The sequence below is a fragment of the Pelodiscus sinensis genome, chromosome 9 (assembly GCF_049634645.1).
Source record: "Pelodiscus sinensis isolate JC-2024 chromosome 9, ASM4963464v1, whole genome shotgun sequence".
NCBI lineage: Eukaryota > Metazoa > Chordata > Testudines > Trionychidae > Pelodiscus > Pelodiscus sinensis.
The window spans coordinates 65,678,330-65,692,627 of NC_134719.1; the positions used below are offsets into that span (position 1 = coordinate 65,678,330).

Consider the following 14,298-nt stretch of genomic DNA (forward strand, 5'->3'; position numbering starts at 1 on the left):
GTGTGTGTGTGTGACCGAGAAAAGGTTTAACGTCCATGACTTTACCGCTAGGACTGGGGTCCCGTCGCGGAGGGCAGCCAACAGGCTTACAGACGCCCCAGAGTTTGTAGGGAGAGCTTATTACATCTCAGATTTCAGCTGCTAGGATACAGGATCCCTTCGCAGCGGGCAGTCTAGGGAAGACTGAGAGATGCCCCAATGGATCTGTCAACTGGGAGTGACACAGATCCAAACGCCCAAGCTCCCCCTATACCTGTCCCTTATGACCGGCTGAAGTTCTTTTAAATTGTGCTTGGTTCTGTTACAGCATCTGAAGGAGTCAGGTTAAAGCTTAAACAGTTACAGGTTTATTAAAGAAGCTTATAAATCATATGGTTACAATGGCTATTGCTCTGTTTCTTAACTGCTGGCAAATATAGATCTTAAAAAATGGTTACAAAGAAAATAAAGATAGAAAATAGAAATAATGGTACCAAGTGACAGCTTAATCTTTAAAGAGCTCTAAGTCTATGTGTACACTTAAGACAAAGGACACATCCAGGTACAATTTTTACCCCCTTCTGTGCCTCTCGACTCCAGTGGGTCAAGCCAGTGCCGGTCCCTCTATTCCTAGGAAAGACGAATATGAGGTGGGCGTCCCCGTGGAACCTCGGGAGGTCAATAACCTAACCCGACCAGCAGGTAGATGGTAGATTGACACTCAAAGTGAGTGTGCTGCTGGACCCATCTTTATACCCCTGGGCTGTGTCTAGACTGGCAATTTTTTCCGCAAAATCATCTTCTTTTGCGGAAAAACTTGCCAGCTGTCTACACTGGCTGCTTGAATTTCCGCAAAAGCACTGACGATCTCATGTAAGATCATCAGTGCTTTTGCGGAAATACTATGCTGCTCCCGTTCGGGCAAAAGTCTTTTTCCGAAAAACTTTTGTGCAAAAGGGCCAGTGTAGACAGCAGAGATTTGTTTTCTGCAAAAAAGCCCTGATGGTGAAAATGGCGATTGGGGCTTTTTTGCGGAAAAGCGCGTCTAGGTTGGCCACAGACGCTTTTCCACAAAAACTGCTTTTGCGGAAAAGCATCCTGCTAATCTAGACGCGCTTTTCCGAAAATGCTTTTAACAGAAAACTTTTCTGTTAAAAGCATTTCCGGAAAATCATGCCAGTGTAGACGTAGCCATGGGGTCACGTATTTCTCTTTCTTATCTAAGATGCCAAATGGTGCTGGTCTGTCTTTTGTGACACCAGTTCTTACAAGGGAGTTGTGAACTTAATTTACACTTGTAAGAGAGAGAACTAAATTGGAAGTACTGGGCATTCTTTTCTCAATGGGAGATTCCTCTCCCAGGGCCGACTGTATGTGATTGTATCAACATACGTGCCAGCCAGGGCAGTTCTCGCAGCCTCGAGGTCAGCTTATTGCCTTAATCGCTCTTTCCTCATATCTGTGTTTTCAGCTTCTCAGGATCAGATGAGCCAGCATAGACTATGCTGATTTTATTGTTCCTTCTCTGCCCTGTATGCTTCAGGAACCTCAGAGAGGCAAATAAGAAGGATGTGGGCGGAGGGGGGGGGGGGGGGAGTGTCTGTCTGGCTACAGGGTCATGGGGCAGGACAAGGACTGGGACCAGAGAAGTTGGCCTGGGTCTCCCCGATGCAGCACCTTGCCACCAGGGAGAGTGGCCTGTATAGACTGGCTTGTCTCTGAGGCAAAGGGCTTGACTTCAGGGCTGCGGTTGGCCACAGAGGCAGGTGCAAAGACAGCTGGGCTATGTCTACACTCACGGCTTCTTGCGCAAGAAATATGAAAATGAGGCTAAGTGTGGAATATTGCTGAGCCTCATTTGCATATCTAATGAGCTGCCATTTTTGCAGAAGAGGCCCTTGCGCCAGAAGGAGCTGTCTACACGGCCCCTTCTTGCACAAGAAAACCCTCTTGTGCAATGCTGTTATGCCGCTTATTTTTCAGGAAGAACAGCATTGCGCAAGAGGGTTTTTGTTGCGCAAGGGGCAGTGTAGACAGCTCCTTCAGGCGCAAAAGCCTCTTCTGCAAAAATGGCGGCACATTAGGTTTGCAAACGAGGCTCGGTGATATTCCACAATTAGCCTCATTTGCATATTTCTTGCACAAGAAGCCGCGAGTGTAGACATAGCCCAGGTGTACCTGACTGGGGCAAAAGGCTGGAGCGGTGGTGCTGCCAGACAGCAGTGTCCTGAGAGCGACATGGGCACAAGGAGAGCCAGAGGAGCGCTGAGCCAGCTGGAGTGCCAGAGCTAATTCCCAGTCCGACCAGCAGGAGGTGCTGTGCTGGTGAGTTAACCCTGCTACGCACCCTGACAAGGGGTGAGGTAGCCTTAGGCCCCAGGAGGAGTCTCTCAAATGCCTTCATCATGCAGGCTGCCCCTTTCAGTCCCTCATGGGTCCACCTGGCCCAGCCAGGATCACGGTGATCCAGCCCCCTTCTCCCAGGACCCTGCCAGACCGACTGTGCCCTGCTCACCTGAGTGACTTAGTCACTGCTATCCACAGGAACCCAGGGATAGATCTGACATGGCCTAGTGGGCAGATCGTAGGACTAGGGGACCTTGAGCAAGTCCCTTCCTCTCCCTATTCTTGAATTGCTAAATGTAAAATGGGGGTAAGGCTACTGAGCGCCTTTGCAGTGCCGGGACACCTTCGGATGGAAAACACTTGGCAAGAGGCGGAAGAATCCATTCTAGGAGACTGGAACCTAATCAGAATGGCATGTATTGTCCAGAATGGCATGCATTGTCTGGTATTGTGCTAATTACAGGATGTTCGTTTTTAGGACTGATTGGATAACAATTGTCTTGTCATTGTGAGGAATGAGATATGTAAGTGTCTCTTCCCCCCTCCCCCATAGCCATCAGAATGAAGGGTTCATAGTAGGACAATGAATATGTTTTTCAATTTCCCCTCTTCCTTCTCATTAAACCTTTGGTCCTATTGTTTCATCTAGGATTGCTCTGTGCTCTGCAGTCTTGTTCTCTCCCCCTTCCAGGCAAACTGACCCTGAAGGGATTTTTTTTCCAGGAATTACTCTGCCCTCTGCCAATCTGAAGCAAAATAACACCCCAGATACACACAGTTTGGATTCCAAAGAATTGCCTTTGGCTCCAGAATAATGAATACAAGACAAAAGGAGGAACCTGCAGTGCAGTCCAGTAAAAACCTGAGGCACTTGGCCAATGTTAATCAGTCCCAGAGTTGTATGCCTGACCTGAACCATCTTCCCTTTGCAAAATGTGTTGGGTAGAATTTTGTATGTTTTACTGAAGTGATGTATGCTGAAGGGGCTGGCCTGAGAGACAAGGTTAATTCCCAGTAATTTGGTGGCATCAAATGCACATCGAGCGTGGGAGTAAAAGGAGAGAAATGCAAATATTACTTGGCAGGCAGCAAAGCCAACTTGGCAGTTGTTCAGTAATAACTGGCTCGTGTGAGCCAAAGATCACACAGGCAGGGCTATGCTAATAAGAAGTTTCCACCCATCAGACTCTCTGACTCGAACAAAGAAGGTAAGTGTAAATGGTTTCTGGCTCAGGGCAGTCAAAGGGGGGGGGGGGGAGGGGAGGGGAGAGAATTGGCCACAAGTAGCTTGTGCTGCTAGTAGTATCTCTTATAAGAAAGGCCTGTGGGCATGGGTGGGAGGGGATGCAGATGTAAGCGGGGTCAGGGTAAGCTCTAACCTGACATCAGGGCTACGTCTACACTGGCATGATTTTCCGGAAATGCTTTTAACGGAAAAGTTTTCCGTTAAAAGCATTTGGGGAAAAGAGCGTCTAGATTGGCACGGACGGTTTTCGCAATTGGGGCTTTTTTGCGGAAAACAAATCTCAGCTGTCTACACTGGCCCTTTTGCGCAAAAGTTTTGTACAAAAGGGACTTTTGCCTGAATGAGAGCAGCATAGTATTTCTGCAAAAAGCACTGATTTCTTACAGTAGGAAGTCAGTGCTTTTGCAGAAATTCAAGCAGCCGGTGTAGATAGTTGGCAAGTTTTTCCGGAAAAGCGGCTGATTTTCCGGAAAAACTGGCCAGTCTAGACACAGCCCTGGTGGTGAACTGTGGCAAATGGTGCAAAGAGACTTCAAGGCGAGATCCCAATTTGCATAGACACACCCACCCCGTCTAGTATGTGCTCACAGCAGCCCAAATGGTAACTTTGGCCACTGTGGGATCCCCAGTCTCTCTGTTATTGAGGCAGGGAGGATAAAAGTGTTGTTACCTTGATTAGGCGAATCAAGGACAACAGAATGGTGGAACTGTTTATGACAGAGGGATTTGCCATAAACTAAGTAGCACTCGCTACACAAGGGGCATGGGTTCCAAACCAAGTCAAATTGAAAAAGAGTGGGGACAGGTCTTTGTACTTGGTGGTGAGGCCCTGGCTGAGCATCTAAACAGCACTGATTGCATTTTCTTTTTTCTCTAGTCTGGTGTATCAGAGCTAATTTTGATTCCATTAGGAGTCTAGTTGTGAGTTGCAGAGTTGAGTTCACTGTGGGTTAGTGGAGCACTAGCACTGAGGTTCCTCTATCGTGAACTGAACTTGCTAAAGACCTGAAATCAGTGTGTGCTGTGGGGAGCCTGGCGCTATGCTGCGGAAGAGCTGAAATCACTATTGCTGTGGGGAACCTGGCGCTATGCTGCTGAGCTACAAGCAGAACAGCTTGCAGGGACAACCAGCAAGTGCAGGCGGACAGCAGAGCGGTTTGCGGGAACGACCGGTGGGTGCAGGCGGACAGCAGAGTGGCTGGTGGGGACGGCTGGTAGGAGCAGCAGCAGACAGTCAGTGGAGCAGCTGCAGGAGCAATCAGCTGGCGGCCAGGGGCATGGACCGAGATGGCTGGTGGAGCCAGACAGTTCGTGGGACAGCTGAGGCGGCTCATTGGACGACAGGTGGACGTGTTGATGGTGGCGGCAGAACCCTACGGAGGTAAGGTGTATCAATCCCCGCCCCTCCAGGTTGGGATGGTAAAACCCTGCCAGGTGAACTTTTGAACCCTGGGGCTGCACTGACCCAGGGCAAAGACTTTTGGGGTGTTGGTCTTTGGGTGATTCGTGGCTGGGGGGAGGGTCTTTGCTCATGTATGGTCTGTGATTCTGAGTTGTGGTGTTTTCCCAAGTTCATGCTGATGTCGGTTACCTCATGTTATTAAAGGTTTGCTGCTATACGGAGGCTCTGTGCTTGCGAGAGGGGAAGAATTGCCTCCGAGGCACCCAGAGGTGTATGTAAGATTTCCCAGGTCACTGGGTGGGGGCTCGAGCCGGTGTTGTATTACCTTGTTGGGAGGAGACCTCTAGATACTCAATCCGGCCCTTGCTGCTATTAACTCGGCCTGGCAGAAGGGTAACATAAAGGAACCTGCCACAGATGGAGTTTTAGAATAAGAACCTAATAGAGCCATTCAGGGTTAGGCTACTGGGCTAGAGGGGCCAGTGGGCTGTTTTCCAGCTAGGGATGTTAAATATCATTTAATTGAACAGTCGATTAACCTCATGAATTCGTATTGGTTCATCAGCTATTCTATAATCCCCAGGGAGTGAAGCTGGTAGTCAGTGGGCTCCAGCCCCACTCCTGAGGAGCCCACTGCCACCTCTGTGTCCAAGGCAGCAGCGCAGGGTGCCAGGCGGGAGCTGGTCTGCGAGGGGAGCCAGTTTTAAAACTAGCTTCTCTCGTGGACTGGCTGCCTGTGGCCCCATGCTGCTGCCTCTGATACAGTGGCAGCAGCATGGTGTGGCAGCAGCCCCTGTCTGGGGTGCAAGGGATCTGAGCTCCCAGACCTGGCATGAGTTGGAACTGGGCTGCCTGCCTGCCTGGCTCCTAATAGACTTGACATGCAGAGCTGCAGTGGGGGTAGGTCATGGACCCAGTGCAAACTGGGACTGAGACAGGCTGCTGGCCAGCCTGCTAAAAAATTGACTGGGGGGTGGGGAAGAGGGGAAATGTGTGTGGTCTATAGTATTAACCTATAAGCTTTTACTTATCGGTTAATTGATTGATCAGCTACACCGTTACATCCCTACTTGCAACAGTGGCCAGTATCAGGTGCTTAGGAAGTAATGAACAGAAGAAGTGATCATCAAGTGATATCCTGTCTTCTATTCCCAGCCTCTGGTTGCCAGAAGCTAGAGACAAATAGTGTGTGTGTTCTGTAAACAAGATATAGATTATTGAAGGAGAATACCAAGGACATCCAAAGCCTGCAGTGGCAGCATACACAGCACTGAATGCCACCTCCATTCAGAAATTCTGATTTATAGCTTCGAAGTCCAGATGTTACACTGGAGAATCGCACTCCTTTAGCATGGATACTAGCTTTCAGGAAGATTGGGCTAATTTGTCAATACTCTTCATTTTTGAAGACTTTATGGAATAGACTGGTTAGGTATGGAGCAAGAATGATTGGCTTGGGCAAGTGGTCCTCTTTGGGAAGTCTGCAGTTGGGCCACAGTGTAAGAGAGGCAGTAGGCAGTGCTCCCAGTTGTGCATCCTGTGGACTGGAGAGGTAGCCACCAAGTAGTAGAGGATGCTGGAGGAAAGGGCTCAGGTGGGGCTAGGGAGAAAGCAGCCAACAGGTTCTACATTGGGCCTGCCACTGGGCTCCAGGAAGCTGTCAATTAGCACCATTTAGGAGCTTTGCCTTTAGTGCCCCCTGTCCAGCATCCTAGGTGGAGCTGGGCGAAGAACGGACTTTTCAATGTGGCAGCTATTTCAGAGGGAGAGAGGCTGAGTACAACAAATCCAGGGTTTTTTCAGAATTTTTGGCAAATCAAACTGTTGGTATCATTTGACCCAGAGCATTTAATTTTTGAGCATTGTTGAAGGGCAAGAGTCAGAGGCATTATCACCCTGGGAACGTTTGCAATGTCAGAGATCCAGGTTCAAATGGCAGCATCGGGAGGGAAGGGGGACAGCCTGCTGCCCATGTGAGGGCCAGCAGCAGTGGGCTAGAGCCTCATTACTGCTCTTTCCCCAGTGAATATTCAGAAGCAGTTTATGCAGAGTGGAACAGGCGAGCTGCTCGCCTGAGAATAGCCACTAACCCAGCCTGAGGCCTGGCTCTCCCCTAGAGCCGCAGAACAAACCTGCCTTGGCCCAGGCAGACGTGAGGGAACGCAGGAGTGCTCTGGTCCAGCCGCCATGCTTTCTGCATAAAATAGTGACAGCCCCTTCAGTCAGTCTAGGCCTTGTGTCCATGGACACACGACCCCTAAATGGATGGAGTTCATCTACAGATACCTGTACTGGATGTTCCTGCAAGGGGGGCTTCTGGACCGAGGACTGTCCTGGGAAGCAGAGCAGCAGAATAACCCTGACAGTGCTGAGGCCGTGTCCCAGGCCTGTCTACCTTTGTCTAACCAAGGGAGGGATTTACCCCAGTGCTGTACTGTTCCAAGAGCAGCTTTCCGAAAGGGAGGCCATCACATTTTTGGTGACCACCCAGGCTTGTATACTGCAAGAACTCACTTCTATGCTGTGTCTGGTTCCAAGAGCAAGAGCTGAATAGCCCCCCAAACAGGGGAGCTAGGGCCTTGGAGGTCCAGTCCTTAACTGGGCAGTCAGTGTGAGCTTTGCCTTCTGGGACTGGCTGCCACTTTTCTGAGGGCAAAGGGTGGGGGGGGGGGGTGCAGTGAGACAGGGGAGTCATGGTTGGTGCTGGAACTTTAGTCTCCATGGGGTGCTGGCTTCAGCAATGTGTCTGTGCATTCCAGGGCCACAAAGCAGGAAGGGATCAGAACTGATGTTCTGAGGGCTGCAGGAGGCACTTTTCAAGAGGTGATCTGACTCTGAATTTAGCTTTGAGCTGCTGTGGGTTCAGAGCCACCAGAATGGTTAAATGCTTGAGAGACCTGCCTCCTAAGAGACTTCAGGCGTTCAATCTTCTTAATTGAACAAAAAAGTTAAGGGTCACTTGATCCCCATTTTTAACTACCAGGCGAACAAATATTCAATAATAAGCTGTGCAGTCTAGCAGAAGGTAAAACACGATCCAGTGGCTGGCAGCTGAAGGTAGACCAATTCAGACGGAAAACGAGTACATTTTGACAGTGAGTATTACCGTGGGAACAAGCTACCAAAACATGGTGGATTCTCCATCAATGAAAATTTTAAAATCTAGACTGGATGTTTTCCTAACCAATCTGCCATGGCAAAGGTTGTGAGGCTGTTCTCTGGTCTGTCCTACTGGAGATCAGACTAAATTACAACGGTCTCCTTGGGACTTGATTTATGAATCTACAAATAACCAGCATTTGAAATTAAGTGGGACCCCTGATGTGCAAACGCCTGGCTGCCAGACTAGACTCTGGCCTGCTTCTGAGGACACAGTGGTGCGAGAGCTTCAAGACCCCGAGCTGCCCAGTTTTAGCACAAGTTAGAGTTGCAAGAGAACCATTTTCGCCTGGCGCAGTGTCCAGTGTCAGAGCAGGGTCAAGCATAAGCCTTGCTGGGATACTGCCAACCCACCTGCTCTACTCCAAACGCCACTCCTAGATGGGGGCCTCTGGCACAGGGGCATAATATGCCAGCTCTGCACAGGGAGGCCTCTGCCTCCTTTGCGCAGCTGGAAGCCTGCTTGTGCCACATAGTGGTAAAGTGGCTGCAGTGAAGCAGACCATCCAGCCCCACTTCACCATAAGAACGTGGCCTGACTTGGGTGTCCTTGCAGAGGGGCTGGTGCCAGTCTAGTCAAACAGCAAATGGAGCAGAGCTGGGGATCCCCCAGCAGCCCAGCGAGGTGCCCGACCCCCAGCAATGTTCACTAGAGCCAGCTGCCCAACTCTGCCCTTGGGCCAGAGAACAATCTGAGCATCTCAGCCATTGCCACTGCTCTGATTTCTGCCCAGCTCTGGGATGGAGCCCTCTGGAGACACTGATGCTGGGAAAACTGGCCAGCTGCTACCATCCTAGCTGCCTCCTGGGGATAAACCAGGGACCTCCAGGTGCTGCCACTAGTTAGCCAAAGACTGTGGCCCTTGGCTGTGGCTGGCAGTGCGTCCCATCCCTGAGACATGCTGACCAAAACAGAAGTGCACTGAGAGCTGGCTTTCAAGGGCAGCTCTGCAAAGATAGGGAGGTCTTGTGCAAGCAGGAGGAAAGGGTCTCAGAAAACCACAGTATGTGTCTGCTAGTGAAAGGAGGGTGGAGCTGTGCAGCTGGTAGGATTGAGCAAGCCCCTGGAAGGCAATAACCATGTGACTTGCAAAGCCATTTCCAGTTGAGCTATTGCAGCCTGCCCTTTCCCACACGAGTTGGGAGGCGCAGTTCCTGCTCCATGTGGCCTGAGCTGCTATGGTGCTGGCACTGTCCTCTAGGAGAAGCTCTGGAGTGGGGACAGTGGGAGAGGAGTGTCTGGCACCTGGCTGAAGACAGAACTGCTTTGCCTGATGAATGGTTGGAGTGGAGCTGGCATGAATCTCTGTCAAATCCCTTTCTGCAGCTCTGCTGCTCAGCCCATTTTGCTGGGAGATGCTGCTGTAGCTGCAGAGGTGAGCAGAGGCAGTGCTGGAGCTAGTGTTAAACGGCTGCTGTGCTCAGTGCCATGCAAACCCAGGGGCTGTCCCTGTCCCTGAGAGCTCAGCTCTCCTTGCAGGTGATTGAGCAGAGCCAAATGCTGCTGCACCCTTGGGTGTCTCAGGCTGTAGTGTAAATGCTGCTCCTGGGAGCACTACCTGTGGCTGGCTCGCCCTCCCAAGGGCATCACAAGGAGCTCTCTCCCTTAATTCTGCACCTCCTGCATGTACCTGGTGTCTTCCACATGCTGTGCCCTGAGAGCTCTGCTAGCCAAGCTCCTGCTCGCCAGGGCTCCAGCTACCCTACCCTCTCATGCAGGGCTCTCCACCCATGGCTGGCTCTTGGTCAGCAAGGCACCCACAGAAGCTCCAGCATTTCCCCTGCTTGCCCTGGAGGTGACCTAGCTGTGCTCCCCTGGGGTTGCCTGGTCCCATCCTCTTGGCCAAGTGCTTGCTGGGCCCATTAGTGGAAGAAGCAAGGCCTGTCTCCTGGTGGGTGGTGCTGAGTGCTGGTTATGCTCTGTAGCCTGTGCCCTGCTAGCTGTATGTCTTAGGCAGCACAGTCTGTCGGGAGAGAAGCAGCACAATGTGTGGCTAGTGCTCCTGAGGCCACTGCTCAGTGGTAGCCGTGTTTGTTTCTCTCTCTGGCAGTGCTGCCCTCAGGGAACAGCTAGAGCGATGTGTTTCCTCTGTTTTGTAATGGGCATCAGCAAACCACACAGGAACCAAGTCACCCTGACAGTCGCTCTTCTGACCCAAGGCTACAGAAGCCAGGGCAGCCTTCCCTAAAGAGCCCCGTGTTCTCCCATCATTCTTGCCCTTTGGAGAAGAGCTGAAACTTTGACATTGGCATAATCTAGCTCCCTCTGTTCCTCAGTGCATAGACCTGGCCTCCATGTGTCGGGAAGCTCAGCTCCAGATTTCCAGCTGGGCAAGGTTTGGGACAGCTCCCTGGCCAGGGCAGAAAGATGGAGCTGCAGGAATCTTGGGGCAGATGGGTAATGCCCTGTGGATTGCACCTTGTTGCCCTTGCATGTGCTTGCAGCCGAGGTGCTAACAACCAGGGCAGGACTCCAGCTCTCCACTACACACCAAGCCCACTGGAAGCACGGGGTAGGGCAGGCTGTTCCCTGGGCCAGCACATCCTTCAGTGTTATGGAGAGAAAACTTTGCCCTTTCCAGGACTGTTCTCCACCCTCCTTGGCATGTGCAGCTTAGGACAGACACGTGGTGGGGGAGGGATGAGAGCTGGCAATTAGAAATATTGACCTCACCATGCACTAGTAGTAATAGCCGCAGGCACTGCCAGTAGAGGTAGGTGAGCATCACTCATAGGCCAGGGGCAGGGGAATCAAGGTGAGGAGACTTCTAGAAGGTGTCACAGCAGATTAGGGGCAGAAAGCAAACTGCTCCCTACCCCCTTGCCATGGGGCCACTCTACAGGTGTGTGCTGCACAGGGGGAGGTGTGCTGGCTCAGAGCACAGCTGAATTGGCATCTGGGTCCATAATTGCACAGATGTTGCCTTCTTCTGGGTGACCGATTGCATGCGTGAGACCTCCTGTAAAGATCTTTCTAGCCAGTACTAACGAGTGACCTACATTTCAATAGCCCTAAACATGGCCATACAATCCTCGACCCTGGCTGTGCATCGTGCCTGAACAGCCAGTGAAGTGAACCTGTCAGATCTGTGTGAGGGCATGCCAGCACCGCCAACCTCTGTTGAGCAGTGGGTTTCATTACGTTCTGTCTCTGGTGGGAAGAAAACAGCACGACCACAGAACTGTGAAATGCAAGCAGGAAACCTCAAGAGGGTTGAGGCAGTTCTTGAGACAGAGAAATAAAACCAATGTGTGGGCTCCAATGCCAAAATGTTCCTTCAGCTAAAGGTTGACGTCAGTGTGCTGGGTAACAGTTATTTCATTGTGGCCTGTAAGAAGCAAATCCGTGACTCCTTAATACCGGCTGTGGGCTGAAGAAAAAGCAGCTCTCACTTGTGCTTTCACTGACTCGGTGATTAATTCCAATATTGCTGCTCGTTTGCTATTTCACCCTGGTTTTGACCTCCAGTTAATCATTGCGTTGTGCCAGTGGCCAGTCCAGGGTGGTTACAGCAGAACAGCCCGAATGAGCTGGACTCTGGAGTTTAGTTTGGTTTCTTTACTGTGTTACCCCCTTTTCCCTCCTGGGTTACTCGGGAGCAGGTCGCACTCACTTGTGTGCATGGGCACCTGATGTTTTTAACATAAAAGGAGATCCTGAGTGCCCCAGTGGGGATGTGGTGTAGCTGGAGATTCCCTCTCCACCCCCTTGCTGCCGTCCCTAGCTCGTAAAGAATAGACAGTGGCGGTGCCTCCACCTGGCTCTCCCTGCACACATTTAATGGTGTGCCTTGGGAGCCTCCAGGAATACACTTATTTCAGCAATAATCTGGATCATGGGGCGGGTGACCAGAGCGCGGGTGAGGGGTGCTCATAGCCCCAGGCATTGGTGAGATGTGGCCCATGCTGCTAACAATTCACTGGGGGCGCTGCCTTCTGGGGGCACTCGGCTAGGGGCACGCAGCTTCCTCCGGCCCCTCGAAGCCTGGCCTGTGTTGGCAGCTGTCCCTGCTCATCGCGGGTGGGGTGCTGCCCCAGAGCCAGGCAGCCCCACCCCCCACTCCAACCCAATCCCCCTCTCCCTCCCGCAGAGCCTACCTTTGAAGGCTCGCGCTGCCCGGTCCTGCCTCAGAGGCTTGATTGCACTGGGAGCACGTGGCCCGCCAGCTCTGGGCTCGCTGTGATATGTGGGGCTGAGCGCTCTGCTTCCAGCCCACCTGGCGCCCCCCTAGCATGGTGCCCCCTTCTGCCCCCTTGCTACGCCTCTTCCTCCACATTCCCAGATTCTTGTGGGGACATTCAGGCCTGTACCCAGGAATTTGGGGGGGGTACTTTTTTTGTAAATGTGGACTGCAAGGGTGGGACTGCACCCCCGATGGTCCCCCAAGGAAATGAGGAAATCATCCCAGGGGTTCCTCCAGCTGGCCAGAGCATGGGGAGGGAGGTGTGGTCAGCGTGCCACTCTGGCTGGCTGGAGCATGCTTACTTGGTGGAGCATGGGGGGCTGCTTTTGCACCCTTCACACACAGCCCTGCATATGGGCCTGATGCTGCCGGCTGTTCCCCTTCATCAGGGAGGGAGGGGCAAGTGCACAGTTTGCTGTGTCCTCACTCTGGCAGGGGAGCACAGAGAACAGATGAGACTGGACCGGGCCCAGCCTGGGGACATACACTCCTCCGCTGGCTGTGTCCACTGGTGCTTTTCCCCTGGCCCCAAGTGGCTGTAGCGAGAGCAATAATTAATTTAAAGCACGTACATTTTCACTTTGTTTTCTCAAAAAACAAATGAATTAAGGACCCACGCAGCGCGGGGTAAGTCTTCTTGTTCCTGGGTAAAAGAAAGGAAACTAAGTGTTCGAACCACTCAGCTCTAACACTAACAGTCTCACATCTTGTGGCAAGTCACCTGAGGGAACAAGTTGGGGTTCAATGTTAAGGCGTATTCTTACTCTGCTTCTCAACAGTGGCCAATACCAGGCGCTTCGGAGGGAACGAACACAACAGGCAATCGAAAAGTGATCCCTCCCCTGCCACGGGGGATGTGCAGAACATGGCGTTGTATCCCTGCCCATCCTGGCTCGTAGCCATTGACTGGCCTTTTCCCCATGAGCTTACCTAGTTAGTGTGTGTTTGGTGGTTGTTTTAAACCCTATTATAGTTTTGGCCTTTGGCATCCTCTGGCAAAATTTCATAGGCTGACTGAAGAAATACGTTCTGTCTATCTGTTTGAATGTGCTGCCTATTTCATTGGGTAACCTCTCGTTCTCGTATTCTGTGACCAAGTGCATGACATTTCCTTAGTTTTCATGACTTTTCTAAGCCTCTGTCCTATTCCCTGCCTTAGCCCTTGTGGTCCCCCCCACCCCCCAAACTGAAGAGTCCCAGGCTTCTCAATCTCTTGTCATATCAAATCTGTTCCACACCCCTGATTTCTGTTGCCCTTCTCGTAGCTTTTCCAAATCCAAGATACCTTCTTGTAAGTTGACATGACCAAGTGCATGAAGTATTTAAGATGTGGGCGTACCATGGGTTTATATAGCGGCAATATGATATTTTCTGTCCTCTCTCCCAACATTGTTTGCTTTTTTGACTGGCACTGCACATTGAGTGGGTGTTTTCAGAGGACTATCAACAATGACTTCATAATCTCTTGCTTGATGGATAACATCTAATTTAGACCCAATCATTTTGTATTTTGAGTTGTGATATTTTTCCAGTGTGTATTATTTTGCATTTATCAATATTGTATTTCATCAGCCATCAAGTTGCCTACAGTGTCCCCTCTAATTTTTCCCACCCCCAAGTGGAATGAATTTTATGTGCACCAATATGGAGGTGATATCATGGAAATGGAAGGGGGCTCAAGAGGTCATCGAGTCCAGTCCTCTGCACTCACGGCAGGACCAAGCACTGTCTAGATCATCTCTGACAGGTGTCTGTCTAACCTGCTCTTAAATATCTCCAGTGATGGCAATTCCACAACACCCCCCCCCCCAGTGTTTAACCACCCTGACAGTTAGGAGGTGGTTCGTAATGCCCAGCCTAAACCTCCCTTGCTGCAAGCCCACTGCTTCTTGGCCTATCCTCAGAGAACAATTTCTCTCCCTCCTCCTTGTAACACCCTTTTCGATACTCGAAAACTGCTCTCATGTCCCCTCCCAAATCTC

General features: G+C 51.2%; 1 protein-coding gene across 1 annotated transcript in view; it reads left to right on the top strand.

Moving 5' to 3' along the window:
• Positions 1 to 4,548: 4,548 nt before the first annotated feature.
• RGS4 (regulator of G protein signaling 4) overlaps positions 4,549 to 14,298 on the top strand; it is a 50,497-nt gene continuing 40,747 nt past the window's right edge. The window contains exon 1 of the mRNA XM_014580688.3: positions 4,549 to 4,952. Within this exon, the coding sequence (XP_014436174.2) occupies positions 4,660 to 4,952 (293 nt within the window). The 5' untranslated portion in view covers positions 4,549 to 4,659. The remainder of the gene's footprint in view (positions 4,953 to 14,298) is intronic.